The 15,408-nt window shown below is 42.0% G+C and overlaps 1 protein-coding gene across 3 annotated transcripts in view; it reads left to right on the top strand.

Annotated features, from left to right (window-relative positions):
- Positions 1 to 15,408, top strand: part of igf2bp2a (insulin-like growth factor 2 mRNA binding protein 2a) — a 62,821-nt gene that overhangs the window by 41,167 nt on the left and 6,246 nt on the right. For 2 of the 3 annotated variants that reach the window (XM_084085261.1, XM_084085263.1), the window contains 10 exons: positions 837 to 1,130; positions 1,932 to 2,066; positions 4,046 to 4,168; positions 6,226 to 6,361; positions 7,939 to 8,076; positions 8,729 to 8,797; positions 10,870 to 10,992; positions 13,783 to 13,857; positions 14,038 to 14,169; positions 15,088 to 15,201. In XM_084085261.1, the coding sequence (XP_083941387.1) occupies positions 837 to 1,130; positions 1,932 to 2,066; positions 4,046 to 4,168; positions 6,226 to 6,361; positions 7,939 to 8,076; positions 8,729 to 8,797; positions 10,870 to 10,992; positions 13,783 to 13,857; positions 14,038 to 14,169; positions 15,088 to 15,201 (1,339 nt within the window). The remainder of the gene's footprint in view (positions 1 to 836; positions 1,131 to 1,931; positions 2,067 to 4,045; positions 4,169 to 6,225; positions 6,362 to 7,938; positions 8,077 to 8,728; positions 8,798 to 10,869; positions 10,993 to 13,782; positions 13,858 to 14,037; positions 14,170 to 15,087; positions 15,202 to 15,408) is intronic. The other variant, XM_084085262.1, reaches the window with a different exon arrangement.

The raw sequence follows: 15,408 nt of genomic DNA, 5'->3' as shown, positions 1-15,408 counted from the left end.
AGTAGTAAATTAAACGGAACAATCTAATACAATCTTTTGCAGCGATTCCCAACCTGTTGTCCAGGGCCTACTGATGGGCCGTGAGGATTTTGCAAGTGGGCTTCCAAATAATTGGCAAAACACTAAGATTTTAATGATAATAACAATGACATAAAAAATAAAATAAAAATAAAATAAAACATTCAAAATGTGTTCATTATTGATCCAAGCCGGAACACAATCGATTGATCATTAAAACAAACACGCTCTGAAAATGCAAAGCGGTCCACCCATCTGACCACTTAACCCATTAAGACCTGGAACTGTGTCATTTTTAGATTTGAGCTAAAAAGCATTATTTTACACTTTGGGCTATTCAAAAATAGCAGATATACAAGCTCATTGCGCGGCACCGAGTGCCGCGTTACGAGCTTGTAGATCTGCTATTTTTGAAAAATCGTGAAAATGTGCGCAAATCTTTGAATATATATATTTTTAAAGCGAACATTTTTAACTCAAATCTTTGCTTCTGGGGGGGTCCCTGGAACAAAATATTTTGATGGGGGTCCGCGGCCAAATACATGTCATTTTGGGGGTCCTTGACGTGAAAAAGATTGAGCACCACTGATATAGAAACATAGGTTTTTCAGAATACTGTTGAGATTTAGGAGACATGTAGAATCGGCTTCAGGTCTTAATGGGAACCGGCGATGTACTGTATTACTTTTTTGGTCTAAAATCCGTTATCCATCCCTTCCTCACCTTCCTGCTCTCCCTCCTTCCCTCTCTCCTCATCCTCCTCTTTACCTCCTCCACGTTATCTCCGTTGTGTGTTTTCTCCTTAACCTCTCCCCCAGAGCCATCGAGAAGCTGACAGGACATCAGTTTGAGGATTACTCCTTCAGGGTGTCGTACATTCTGGACATGGACGCCACTCCGCCCCTACAGGCCCCCCGCATGCGGCGGGGGGGTCGAACGTCCCGGGACCAGGACGGCGCCCCGCAGCCCGGGCCGTCGGGGGGGTACAGCGGCACACGCCACAAGCAACACGACTTCCCCCTGCGTATGCTCGTGCCCACCCAGTTCGTGGGAGCCATCATCGGCAAGGAAGGGCTCACCATTAAGAACGTCACCAAACAGACACAGTCAAAGTAAGCCGCTGTAGGAAGACTCTTCTGTTGGTCATGTTCACACATCAGCCTGTTTTCGGCTTACATCGTACTGTTCATGACTTAACCCATACTCAATCCGGGAACGCATCTCTGTCAGTTTAGATTTCTCTGGCTATTCAAAAGATAGCAGATATACAAGCTCAGCTCGTAGATATTGCTATTTTTGAAAAATCTTGAAAATGTGAGCACATTTTTTAATACAAAGCGAACATTTGTAACTGTCAAATGTCTCACCAAATGTCTTCATTTATCAGAAAAACGATATTGTTGCTATATTAGTGCTGTTCAATCTTTTTCCTGTCAAGGACCCCCAAAATGATATGTTTTTGGCCGCCTGAAATATATATTCAAAGTTTTGCACAAATGTTCAAGATATTTCAAAAATAGCAGATCTACAAGCTTGTAGATATACTAGCCAAAGTATAAAAACAATGGTTATAGCTAAAATCTTAAATGACACGGATGTGTTCCCGGATTAAATGGGTTAAATGGACGGATATAGTCGATTAGCTCTCTCCTGTGTTCTCATAGATCAGTCATATGAGTTATTTTTTAAGAATTAGAAATTCTTCTCCTCTGTTCTGTTCTCTCTTTGCTTTCTTTGTCTTTTGCTGTATGTGCGCTCTGTTGTTTGTTGCTCTTTCTAGCACTTTCTGACAATCCTGGGTATTGTGTTTTTGTTAAAAGTGCCTTGTAAAGTAATACATTTGTCTATTGCCTATTCCTCCTCTCCCTCTCTGTGTGTCTTCCCCTGTGCGTCTCTCTCTCTCCCTCTCTCAGGGTAGATATTCATCGGAAGGAGAATGCAGGTGCGGCAGAAAAACCCATCACCATCCACTCCACTCCCGAGGGCTGTTCCTCTGCCTGTCGCATGATTCTGGACATCATGCAGAAGGAGGCCAATGAGACCAATACGTGAGTCCAGGGTTCCATTTGTAAAAACAAAAACAGAGAGGGGGTGCATTTTCTTAAGCACTTAAGGCCTATGTACTTTGTTGTAAGACAAATAGGGAAAAGGATAGCCAATCTACAAGCTCACAACACTGTGAGCTTATCGATCTGCTAATTAATATTTTTTTGGGGTGAAAATGTGCCCAAAATACACTGGTGTTAACACATCGGGTGCCGAACACGGACCGTGTTTTCACATAGTAGCGCTCTGGTGCCGAACATTTTTCCATACGGGAGGGGCTGGAGCAGCTTTGGGATCACCCACGGTGAATCTGAGAAGGATGGGCCAGATGCATCATCCTGTCAAAAAACATGGCGCACATCCGCTTCCACGCTATTTCCTTCTCTAAAACTCCGAAATGTTTTACTCTGGGGAAAACGACTCATTTTGTGTGCGCGATCGCTCTGCCATTGTTACTCGCGTGAGAGATGTTATCGTTCCAGGCGTTAGCCAGTACCATCGGGCAAAATGTAGGCATGCTTTTTTTTCTCATGGAATGCACGTCGTGGAGTCTACAGCTTAAACAACGCTGCACAGCTCAACGGTGAGATTTCGGCACCGAACGTAATCTGTTATTATAAAATGCTGGCACCCGATGTGTTAACATATATTTATTAATTTAATTTAATTTCTTAATTTAAATTCTTAAATTGTGATATTATCAAACATAATTATCAAACACATTAGACAGTTTACATTTCCCAAAAGGAAATGCATGTATTAAGTCTGACTAGAGGCAGGGGCATGGACCCCCCCCAATTTCCCTAGCAAATCAAAACCTGCACGTGTCCATGCAACCACCTGGATTCCAAACCGAGTCTCCTGCATGTGAAGCCAAACATCTTACTGCCCCTGAACAAGGGAGATATTAGGTTTCTGGGCTTCAGGCAGGGCCACACTGCTACACTTGTAAATGCACAGATGTGTACATATACACATTATATACAGGCGTGTGAGCATGCACACCCATGCATACATGCACACGTTCAACTACGTGCGCTCTCACATTCAGATTAACCCTGACGTCGACTGGACACCTAATCATCTCATCCGTTAATCTCACCGGTACACCTTTTAATCTCAACATCTATTCTCTCTCTTAAACATAGCGCGTATGACGTGTCCAACTGGCCTGCCTCATGTGACTACAGCTTAGTGCTTAGGAGCCTGTGCCAGCGTCCCTAATTCAGCCCGACACATTTAACAAGACTCCACACTTTTTGAACGCTTTAGCTTCTACTGGTCCTGAGAGTCAATAGCTGAGCTACTGTCTTTGCAATTCTTTATTATTTTTTCAAATAGAAATGTGTTGACAATGCCCAAAACATGCCCAATACAGGGATGCCAGGTCGAAAGTGGTTAAAGAAATAAGCAGGCAGAAAAAAATAACATTCAAGAGAGAGGAGGTGGGGAATTCACGAAGTCAAAGGCTACCACTGAATGGAGGCTGACGAGGCTTAGGGGCTGTGTCCACCGAGGGCAAGCTTTTTTCCTGAGTAAACTTATATCTATATAGTGTATCTATAATAAAGTCGTACAAGTGCTATAGCAGCCAGAACACATGTTGTCAAAATACTGAGTCAGTGCATAAACTAAAAGAGAAAGGTAAATAAAATCTAAAACAATAACGTAGATTTAAGGTAAACAAGCAAAAGGTTGTGAAGCCATGAAAATAAGTAATTGATCTGAATGAGTTAGGCTAGTGGTTCTCAAACTTTTTAATTTCAAGTACCCCATAACTCTGAGAGTGGCGTCCATTTGGTTCAATTGGTCTGTAACTCTCAGAGTTACAGACCTGTAAGAGACTTGGAGATTTGGAACCCCCTCAAGGAAACCTGAGGGACCCTGGTCCCCACTTTGAAAACCACTGAATTAGGCAAATGATTACAGTCTGATGGTGCTTTAAACTTAACAGCACATGTCTCGATTTCTTTCCATATAGGACGGAGGACATCCCTCTGAAAATCCTGGCCCACAACAGCCTGGTGGGCCGGCTTATTGGGAAGGAGGGTCGCAACCTGAAGAAGATCGAGGATGATACAGGGACCAAGATCACCATCTCCTCGTAAGTGCTCTGCCCTTTTTTCTGTCCTACGTGTGTGTATGCCTGCCGTTATTCCTTTCTACACCACGATTCGCCCTACCTGCCTCGGATTGGCCAGTACAGTGGCGTGGTCAAGTTCTTCCTTGTGCCCAACTTCTTCCTTGTGCTTTTGCAACGACTCTGTCCATGTCAGCCAATCACAGCAATTAGGGGCGGGTTTTAGTTTGTGAATAGCATATCCACAGTTATCATTGGAAAACCACACTAGAAATATTAAACACTTGAAGCATTGTGTTAGTTCAGGCAGAACACAGAAGTCAAGCATGCATCAGTTGATGGTCTATCAACATTTCAGTCACGCGTCTATAGCTTATTGGTATCAGTGGCTCAACAACCAATCATGTTAAAACAAGTCATTAGGGCAGTCTTTATAAACTCACATCTCACATTGTCATTGTTGCTGCAAAAGAAAAAAAACTCCTTCTGCTCTACCCACCCTTTTTCTCCCCAATTGATTCCACCCCACACACATTTCTGTGTTGTCACTGCTGTTGTATCCTACTGACTCACCTACCAGTGAGGAGCCCCCACCAGGAGGACGTAGTGCTACTCCTCCTGCCCAACACTCCCTGCTGACAGGTGCCGCCCCAGCCTGTAGGAGTACACGCAATGACTATCATCACCCTCCCCGCCCAGCTTCCCTCCTCCGAACACAGGCCACTTGTGTTCGTGTAGACGCTCGACAAAGCCGGATGCACCACGATGGATTCGAACCCACAACCTCCACTGTGGTGCGGAGGCACTTTACCACTGCGCCACCCTAGCGCCCATTGTTAAATGTCTTTGACCTAAGTGTTTCTGACTGAACTGTATCGTTGTCTTGGTAGTGGCAACCCAAAATTGTGTAAAGTCAACTATTTAAGAGCAAGACAGCTATTAGACTAGGAGACAGTATTATAGCATGCAATTTCTCAGTTTACCAGAGGCACCCTTCCCTTCTTCCTCAGACTTATGTTCATGAGCCACCCAGCATGTGGTATCACTTAACTTAGTCTGCCATTACAGGCCAAAAGTGTAGAGTTGATTACAGATCCTTCACTCCAGGACACAATATCAGAGGCGTGGTGATTGCACCTCGTTTAACGGACCACACTCCCTAACCCTTATTCATTTAGGGCTAATGAATTGCTCTGCCTCTGATTCTGTGACGACGTAATGAGCCTTGCGCTAGAGAGAGGCGGAGGACAGAGGAGGAGAGAACAGAGTCCTTGGGACAGTAGCAACCGTATCGATGTTGGAGCTTTTGTCCACACCCACTTACACAGAGGAGAGAATAGATTAGATCCACTTCATTCGCGCAAGCAATAAGCATCTTATCTTTTAAACAACGTACAGTCGTAACTGTACGGCCTTTGAAGGTATTGATTATATGATTCATGTATACTGAAATAATGTACATTGCTAATACAAAGATGTATTTTGGATATACTGTACAAGTACATGCTGCTGAACAATGCACAATTTCTTAAACCTTTCTTGAATAAACTGAAGATTAAAGTTGCTGTCAAGATTAGTGCTCTGCAGAGGATATGAAAGCAATTATTGGAACATTTATGACACAAAATGCTTTCATAACGGAATTAAATCCTATCGTAAGTAAGAGTGACAAAGTACTCACATGTCAAAAATGCTGACATAGTCCTTTAACAAATGAACATAATATTGTGGCGTGTCTGCATCCTGTATCTCTGTACAATCCTCTTTTGGTGTCGTCATTCTGGACACGTGACAAAAGTACTGTGTGGCAGAATGTGTATTATTAATTATTACACCATGTAAAATGCTGGAGCTTAAGATTGGACTCCAAGTAGTGAGTCACCTTGCCAAATGTGTGAGGTTTCTTGTTTTGTTTTCAATCTGACAGCTGTGCATCCAAATGTTTGCACAATGACTTGCGTTACCATGTGCCTGTGTGTGTGTGTGCGTGTGTGTGTGTGTGCGTGCGTGCGTGCGTGCGTGTGTGTGTGTGTGTGTGTGTGTGTGTGACTGCACATGTGCGTGCATGGCATCCGCCACAGGTTACAAGATTTAACCATTTACAACCCTGAGAGGACCATCACAGTGAAAGGCAGCATGGATGCGTGTTGTAAAGCCGAGGTGGAGATCATGAGGAAACTGAGGGAAGGCTACGAGAACGACATTGCTGCTATAAACGTAAGCTGAACCACCGCTCAACGTGCTTTGCATGTTGTCTGTCTTGGTGAGATATGAGCTCAGCGTGACTCATTTAGACTGACAGGTGATCTATTGGGAGGGGTTGTGAAATGCTATCAGAGAGCAAGGGATAGTATTGCCCTCCTATTCATACACCTTACCACCGACATGACTAATACCGGCCATTGTCCGCTTGGTAAGCAGATAACCGTAAACGATCATCAAACAGCTCATTAGTGACTAGAGAGAGTATCTGGGCATGCATGTGCGGGTGTGTGCGTGCGTGTGAGTCAGTCGATTTGCCCGAGCCTCTGACTCACTCCTTCCCTGCTGCATGTGTCAGTGTCCCCGCTTAATGCCTGCAATTCCCAGCATACATCTGATAGCTGTAGGCTGTTCTCTCCCGGCTCCTCTTTCACACCGCCCTGATGACATCACTGGTGGCGCAGCCAGGGGAGGTCAACCACTGAGGAAGAGAGTGCAGCGATGATATCACAATGAATGTGCTCCTGATTGCATTACAGTAATGCTGGAGTCAATGCTGTTAAGTGTTAAGTCATAGTATGTGCCAGCGTAAGGATGATGGAGTTTCAAATGTATATTTTTCCCCATTGTCAATAATAGAATTACCTGTGTCTCAAATTGCAAGTGTATTTTCCTTTACTAAATTGGAAGTTGAGTTGCTGTCTCTTGTTATTGCTGTCTGATGTAGGGCTTGTAACTGGCAATGAATATTGCACACCAGCATGCATTTAAAGTACAGTACATGGGCTGCTGTGAGTGCACTTATCACTGTCTCAATGCCTGCCTTGCTCAGCTTCCACAGTGAGCAGGTAGGGCCATCTAGCGTGACAGTTTGGATATTACACAAAGTCATCATGGAGAGTCTCTGGGAAAATGCAAGTGAAAGGAGACCTCGTGTGTTTGGCGCCATCACAAAACCAGAATAGTTGAATGAATCCCTGAGGGGAAATATTTCTGTCATCCACTGGCGGAACAGTTTCCCCCACGGAAGATGCAAAAGACAAATTCAAGAAACGAGAATGAATTTGTTCACCCGATGTGTTGAGTGATGTATGTCCTTTGCTTGCCTCAAAGGTTACGCTGCCTGTGAGCAGAATACAACTCTTTGACCATAATTGCCGCAAGAAAAATACTCAAATGTTTTACTTAAATAAAAGTATCGATACTGCAATATATAAATACTTTGTTGCAAGTTAAAGTTCGGAATTAAAAATGTACTTGAGTAAAAGTACAAAAGTATTGGCATCAAAATATACTTAAAGTACCAAAAGTAAAAGTACAAAAATGTTTGAAAATAGCAGATCTACAAGCTCACAACGCATCGCATCGCATTGTAGATCGGTTATTTTCAAATAGCCTATGAATAAAATAGGGCTAAAGTAGTGAATGTATGTTTTATAATATAATAATTTATTTACAAAGTAACTAGTATCTAAAGTTTTCCGCACAACTGTACTTAAGTACAGTACTTGTTACTTTACACCACTGCTAAATTATAACACTTTTTTTAAAAACTCTTTGCTCTCCATCTCTCTGCTATCCACTACCCTCAGCAACAAACCAACCTTATCCCGGGCTTGAACCTGAATGCACTGGGCATCTTCTCCTCTGGCCTGTCGGTGCTGCCTCCTTCTGCAGGACCACGCGGCGGAGTGCCCCAAGTGGCACCAGCAGGATATAACCCATTCTTGGTGAGTACACTGCTAACCCTAAACCGACATTTGGTTCCTTCTTTAAACTACCATATAAGGTTAAACACAACTAAGCTAATAAATAAGTCCAGCATTAGTCCAGTCAACAGGATAATGCAGTTCCTCCCAATGCCATGTGTGGTCAATTGTGTGTACCAGAAGTGTTTGTGAAGAAGCAATGCTGTTTTGACTCAGGTCTTCCTACATGACAAGCTTGAAACAAGCAGAAATCCCCCATCTCTGCCAGAGATGAGTCAGTCTCTCTCTAAAATAAAGTCTCTACTCATTGCCCAATAAAGGCAAGTCAAATTGCTGAGGCTGTCTGTGAGAATGCATTGGCGTGCTTGGAACCGAGGCAAGCTAACCACATAAACCCTAGCGTCCCTATTCTGGGCATGTCATAATAGACATACATTCGGCGAAAATAGGTGAACAATCTTCAAAAATAAAGGTGGTTATTGTTGTTGGGTTATTCTTTTTTTTTGTGTGTGTTTGCCAAATACATCTACACATACCAAATGTGTGATTCATACTGAGTTGATGCCTTGAAATTCCCCTAATTTTAGTATGTGTGCTGTGTGTGTGCTGTGTGCATTCGTGTGAAAGAGAGGCAGAGAAGCGCCTGACCAGTTTACTGTTTTGTCCATTACAGAGTCACCCTTCACATCTCAGCGGCCTCTATGGGGTTCCTCCAGCAAGTGCCATCCCCCACCAGCACTCAGTATGTCCTGCGATATCAGCACCACATTCAGTATAGTCCCAGTGAGCAGTGAATTCCCACCTCATTTCTTGTTCTTTGCTTTATTTAGAGCAATATTTAGAACACTAAAGGGAGCAGCTCGCTGGACAAGGTCATGGTTTTTATGTGTTGCCTAGCCTACACAAAGCAGATTTTAATTGACGTCTTTTGGAATGCAAGGTTTGTCGTCCCCTTGTGTTGGAGGAGAAAGCCTCACTCTACCAGTGGCTTTTGTGGGGGAGGTGAAAGCCATCCACTTTAAACCTTCACTGCCACTTCCTCAAGCATTAATGACTACACAGAGAGAGAGAGAGAGAGAGAGAGAGAGAGAGAGAGAGAGAGAGAGAGAGAGAGAGAGAGAGAGAGAGAGAGAGAGAGAGAGAGAGAGAGAGAGAGAGAGAGAGAGAGAGAGAGAGAGTGAGTGTGAGTGTGAGAGAGAGAGAGAGATGGACCGCCAGTGACAGGGTGTGGAATTCTCATGTCCCCTTGCCCATCGACCAGAACACCACAAATATTTCCGGAAGGGGATTTTCAGACCAGTGTTATCCTGTGGTTTATAAAAATAAGGAAAAGAAAACCCACTTCAAAAACCTAGAGATATGTTTGTTACCATGCTGAGGAATACAAAACAAAACAAAAAAGACATGTTGGAAAACTCTCACACTGACAACCATAATGGGTAATATTCCATTCCAACCTGTCTAAATTTGAAAAATGTCAGGTACCTGGAAAGTTATATGAAACTCTCCATAAATATTTTCTTTGTATTTTCGTTATGTATCCATTTGTGAGAGTATACAAATACATTTATACACTCTCAGAGTTAAATTATATAATTAATAATATTTTGTTTTCGTAAATTAGGGGAAAGCTCCACAGCTGTGTAAGCTCCTGCCTACGATATAAAGTCCCAACGGCAAGAAGGAACATTTTAAGAGTTTTTTAATCCCCACAGTAGTCTCCACCCTTAAAGCGAAATGACACTTTGGTGGAGGTTTGGGTTGTTTAGTTACCTTGCCATATATTGGGTAGATATCTTAAATAGTTGCTCTGTTGTTTAGAAATTGATAATCCAAAATAGCCTTCCCATTTGCATGGTAAAACAGGGTTTTTGCCATGGACATAACACTCAACAAGTGAGCACAGGTCTTCTGGTGGTGCCAAGACCACAAACAAATTGTTTCATGAAAACTGTCCTTTACAGAGCTGCTTCGGCTTGGAATATGCTCCCTGTAAATGTTAGACGTTTTAGTTATATAACACAATTTTAACTATTGTCTGTTTTTATTGTTTACATTTTGTGTGGACCCCAGGAAGACTAGCGACCACTTTGTGGAAGCTAATGGGGATCCTTATAAAGAAAGAAAGGAAATAGAATGCCAATGTATAACATTACAAAATCCGACGCTGCTTTTTATTTTTAAATACAAATAAAGTTCCTGTTGATTTTACTATTTGAAGATTCAACAATGGTGTGTGTTCTCTCACCAGTGATACGGTATTCTGTAAGTCTGAATACTGAGTGGTTGACAGCATCTTTATCTATGTCCATAGTTCAGTACAGATAAAACACTCATTCACAAAAAAATATTTATTCTCAGTCGTATAAAGACGTGTGTTGCTGAACCTCCAATACTATAACAATACAAATTTAAATAAATGTGCTACCTGTTTTAAGGACGGCTGCTGCTTTTCAGACAGGGACCAAAGCAGTATCAAAAAGGAAAGAGCTGGAGCACACGGGTCATCTTGAAAAAGTTTAATAGGTGCAAAGAAATTACTTCAGAGTAACTCATTCAATGCAATCCACATGCTGTACACCTATTAAAAGTTTTTAGGATGACCCATGTGCTCCAGCTCTTTCCTTTTGAACCAGATTCCTACATATTCATACCTAGGCACTCTCTCTATACAATCATCTTTTAAAGAATAAATGATAAAAATCAGTACAGTTAGAATTTGAGAATAATGAATCTTGAATCTAGGAAGCATTATCAAAGAACACTGCAAGGAGTAAACCTGTAATGACCGTTCTCCTTTTCTATCTTTCTCAGCAGCAGGCTCCTGAACAGGAGGTGGTCTACCTCTTTATTCCAACTCAGGCAGTCGGGGCCCTGATTGGCAAAAAGGGCCAGCATATCAAACAACTAGCCCGCTTCGCTGGCGCTTCAATCAAGGTGAGTCAAGCATCCTCTGCAAAACACTCATTCAGGAAACAGTTAATCATTTCACTGAGTTTGAACTGATTTGTTATGCTGTTTATTAGGACTGCAATTAACTATTTTCAATCGATTAAAGGTAGGGTAAGTGATATTTTTTGGTTAAAACAAAAAGTATTTTGTTAAAAGGTTAAAATACTATATTCTGATAGTAATCATTGCTATAGAGTGTTTGTTCAGTAACAGGAGTCTCCCCGTCTCTCCAGCTCTTTAATAAACAGAAAATACATTTTTCGGTAGGTGTCAAAATCTCAGCCAATCAGGAGAAAGTACCCATTTTTAAGCTTAATTTGTATAGTGTTCCAGTTCCAATTTTGCATGCTCATTTCTTAGTGTCATCACTTCCAATTTCACTTGTTTAATCTGTATCCTGATTGAGTTCTCTGTCCTGGTTGGATAAAATTGGAAATGAAACTGAAGCTGAAACGAAAATGCATTTTCTGTTTAATAAAGAGGTGGAGAGACAAGGAGACTCCTAATACTGAACAAACACTCTATAGCAATGAGTACTATCAGAGCTATTTAACAATTATTTTAACCAACGCAAATCACTTACCCTACCTTTAATGTGTTGATAATTGTTTTGATTATTCAATTAATCTATATGATCACTTTAGATCATAAAATAACAATAAATAAGGTAACTATGTACAAATAAGCACATAGACCCCTTAACAGACGACGTCACACTGGTTGCAAGCGATAAGAACCAGTATTGCGCGCGCAGGTCCAGCACCGAGGGTGCGCTCGGAAATTGCGCACCGGAGCGCACTCGCCTATTAGTTTCTATTGGCCAGTGCGCTCATTGCTGTATTTCCGAACGCACCCTATGTTGGGAATTGATTGCATGAAACAATCACCTGTGTGTTCAGTCTCAATGTTGGTAAACAAATAATTAGTCTATACAGTTTTCTGTCAAACTAACTAATCTTGTTCATACAAATGAGCTGATTCATCGGTTTAAAAGGCACTGATGGTAAATGCTGGTTTTCCCAGCAGTCAAAAATGTTTTTTTAATTTTAGAATGATCTTTTCATTTCGAAATTTGAAATAAATTCAGTTAGATATAATTTCTCTTGACTATATTTGGTTCATTGTTTCAGCCCTATTATTTCTGTTTTTTATATTTTTGTTCTTCGTAAAAGGAGTGTGGACTCCTTAGTGATTTCTATAATGATGATATATCACTATTATCTTCATCTTTGATTTATTCTTTCATAAATTAATGCCATATGACAGTGTTGCGCAAAAGTAGCTCAATTTGCCGATCTACAAGCTCACAGCGTGTTGCATTGTGACATGTTTTAAGCGATAGATCTGCTATTTCGCTTGGAGGCATTAAAAACACTGGTCGTGTCTTTCCAGTCCAGTTTCAGACTTTTATTTGAGTAAGGTCCAGCTTCCACGCAGCATAAGTGATGTGTTTTTGTCATGCAGGAGTCTCAAACAAGGTTGTTTCTTACAATAAATACGCAATTTATTTGTGAAATTACATATTTACACCTGTGATATTTTTCGGCTGTGTACAATACTTTTCTTTCAAATGCGATCATTTTAATCCTCCGGTACGATAATTAAAAAATTCCCATCTGGCAACACTGCTCACTGCAGCCATGTGGAGCAGAGGGCTAATGTTTGTAGCCTGCAGGCGCATGCAGCCCAAGGGAGAGAGAGAGACGGCCAATGTGAAGCATGTTTGTTACTACGTCGCTTATTTCTAACCTATAATGTTACCGTCTGGACGTCATCTTGAGTGAGATTCAAATGTAGTAGTTCTGTAATTAAAATCAGGTGTGTTTGGGGGAGGTGAATAAAATCAGACAAGTGTCTGTCATCACGCAGTACGTTTGCATTCACAGCCACAGGAAGTAATTAAGATTGGCCTTTTAGAGACTTTTGATATAAAAAATACTCAAAATTGATAAAAAAAAAATATTGGCATCTATTGTTAGGTATGTCCATATTATGACCACGGATATTCAAAAAAACATATTTTTCATTTCACTGCATCTTTAGGTCTGTCTACAGGTTTTAATAGTTAACCAATTAAAAGTTATTAACAAGAGCTTGTAACTAAATAATTACTACACCGGATCCATTGGAACACAGGTTCTATTGTCCATTTACTAAAAAGTTACAGTTTTGGACATAAAAGGTTTCTGCCCGACAGTAACGCTACCTGTAAATAGCAGGAAAGTTGAGAGGGAGACAACAAAGGGGAAACACTATGGGAAAGGCAGTGGTGAGATCTGATCCTGGGCCAGCTGTGGGTTTTAACCACTTTATCAAATCACCAGTCACGATCCTTTCTTTTATCAATATACACAGAGGGTACTCTCAGTCTCAACACAAATCCAAGCCAGTCAGTGAGTTGTTGAGGCTGTGTTATCAAGTTGGCAGACAGTGTTGGCTGAGTCAGCGGTACTTTCTGGACCACAGCTGACAATGTTAGTCTTCAACATGGACAAACATTCTCTGCTGGAAAATGACTAGTGAGCCGAGAATTTCAAGAAACCCTAAATCTTTTTATGTTTTGGTGAGATGTTTGTCAGCTGGGTAAATAGCTCACGTAATGTGATGCAAGGAGAATGTCATTGGTTTGGATTGAAGTCCTGTCAGGTTTTATAGGGTTTTATAAAACTGCGTTAGATGACTACAGAACCGGAACACCTTGACCACGATGTTGTTAGACCATGCTTTCTATTTCTCTCTCCTCCCCCTGCCCCTACCTTTCCTCACTTGTGTCAGATCGCCCCTGCAGAGAGTCCAGACGTCACAGAGAGGATGGTCATAATTACTGGACCCCCGGAGGCTCAATTTAAGGTAAATACAAGCAGTACGAATCCCCATGTCATAGGAAAATTGCTGAATGATCACAACTGCAGCCTTGTTATGTCACATACAGTAAGTTGTATTCAGATGATTATATCATCAATATATGCTTATCACTGTGTCCCCATTTTCCCCAGTCTTCCTTGCCTCATTCCCTCCTCTGTATTCCAGGCCCAGGGCAGGATATTTGGGAAACTGAAGGAGGAGAACTTCTTCACGGCAAAGGAGGAGGTGAAACTGGAGACGCATATCAAGGTTCCCTCAACTGCAGCTGGCAGGGTCATCGGCAAAGGAGGCAAGACGGTAGGTTGATGGTGAAGGAGGTGGAAAATGTACTGGGATCCTTACGCAGCATCCCGCAAGTTCACCCCAGTCTGCTGTGGTCCAGTGATTCTCAACGCTTTTCATTTCAAGGACCTCCAGTTTGATATGCATCAGGCCACGGACCTGCCTTTGATACAAATGTGTTATCTCTGGGCGACTAATCTGCACTGCACAATCCTCAGTGCATATTTAACATTGGGAGTTTCCATTTGGATCCCTGGTGGTTCCTGGACCCAACATTGAGAAACAGTGGTTTAGTCCAGTGGTTCTCAAACTTTTTCATGTCAAGGACCCCCAAATTGACACTTATTAGCCCGTGGACCCCCATTTCAAAAGATATGCCAGGGACCCCCATAAGAGAAGTTTTTTTATGGCTCTAGCAGTGATTCTCAACCATTTTAATTTCAAGGACCCCCAGTTTGACATGCATTAGGGCTACAGACCCCCATTTAATGGCATTTCTATCACTTGGACCGCAATTTATATTGTAAAATCTATGTCAATTTAACTCTGAGAGTGTACAAATGGAACCAAATGGAGCCGTTAGGGTCCATTTGGTTCCATTTGTACACTCTCAGAGTTACAGACCCATAAGGGTCCAATTGGCGCCTAATCTATCATTTAGCTGGGGACCCCCTGGAACTCCCTCAAGGACCCCTGGGGGTCCCCGGACCCCACTTTGAGAACCAATGGTTTAGTCAGTTGGATCCACTCGTACATCAGTTCCACTTCAGTAGAATCTTAATCGTCAGTGTCTTTTAATGAGCACTGGTGTCTGTTGGAAGTGAGGCAAGGGTCATGACCTCTAGCCTGACAAAGGTCAAAGGCAGCTGAGCTTGTAATATTTATGCTGGCTACGTGAGGCTACATGACCGCTGGGTTCCCCGTCTTTTGCAGGTTAATGAGCTGCAGAATCTAACTAGCGCTGAGGTCATCGTACCACGGGACCAAACTCCAGATGAGAACGACGAGGTCTTTGTGAAAATCAGCGGGCATTTCTTTGCCAGCCAGGTAATATTATTATAAATTAGGATCACATAGGCAGTACTAACACCTTCTCATATCCAGCTCACTCAGTATAGCATTGAGAGAACCTTCTTGTTCTTGCTGTGTGTCTGTATATGTGTATATGACACAATATGCTGTATTTATTTCTGCACATCATACTCATTTTGTGACGTTAAAATCACGATCACTTAAAGGACCACTTCACCCATT

Source organism: Gymnoscopelus microlampas, assembly GCF_963454915.1.
Source record: "Gymnoscopelus microlampas genome assembly, chromosome: 17".
Lineage (NCBI taxonomy): Eukaryota > Metazoa > Chordata > Actinopteri > Myctophiformes > Myctophidae > Gymnoscopelus > Gymnoscopelus microlampas.
The sequence above is the reverse complement of the archived record's forward strand: the minus strand, read 5'-3'. Positions and strand labels throughout refer to the sequence as shown.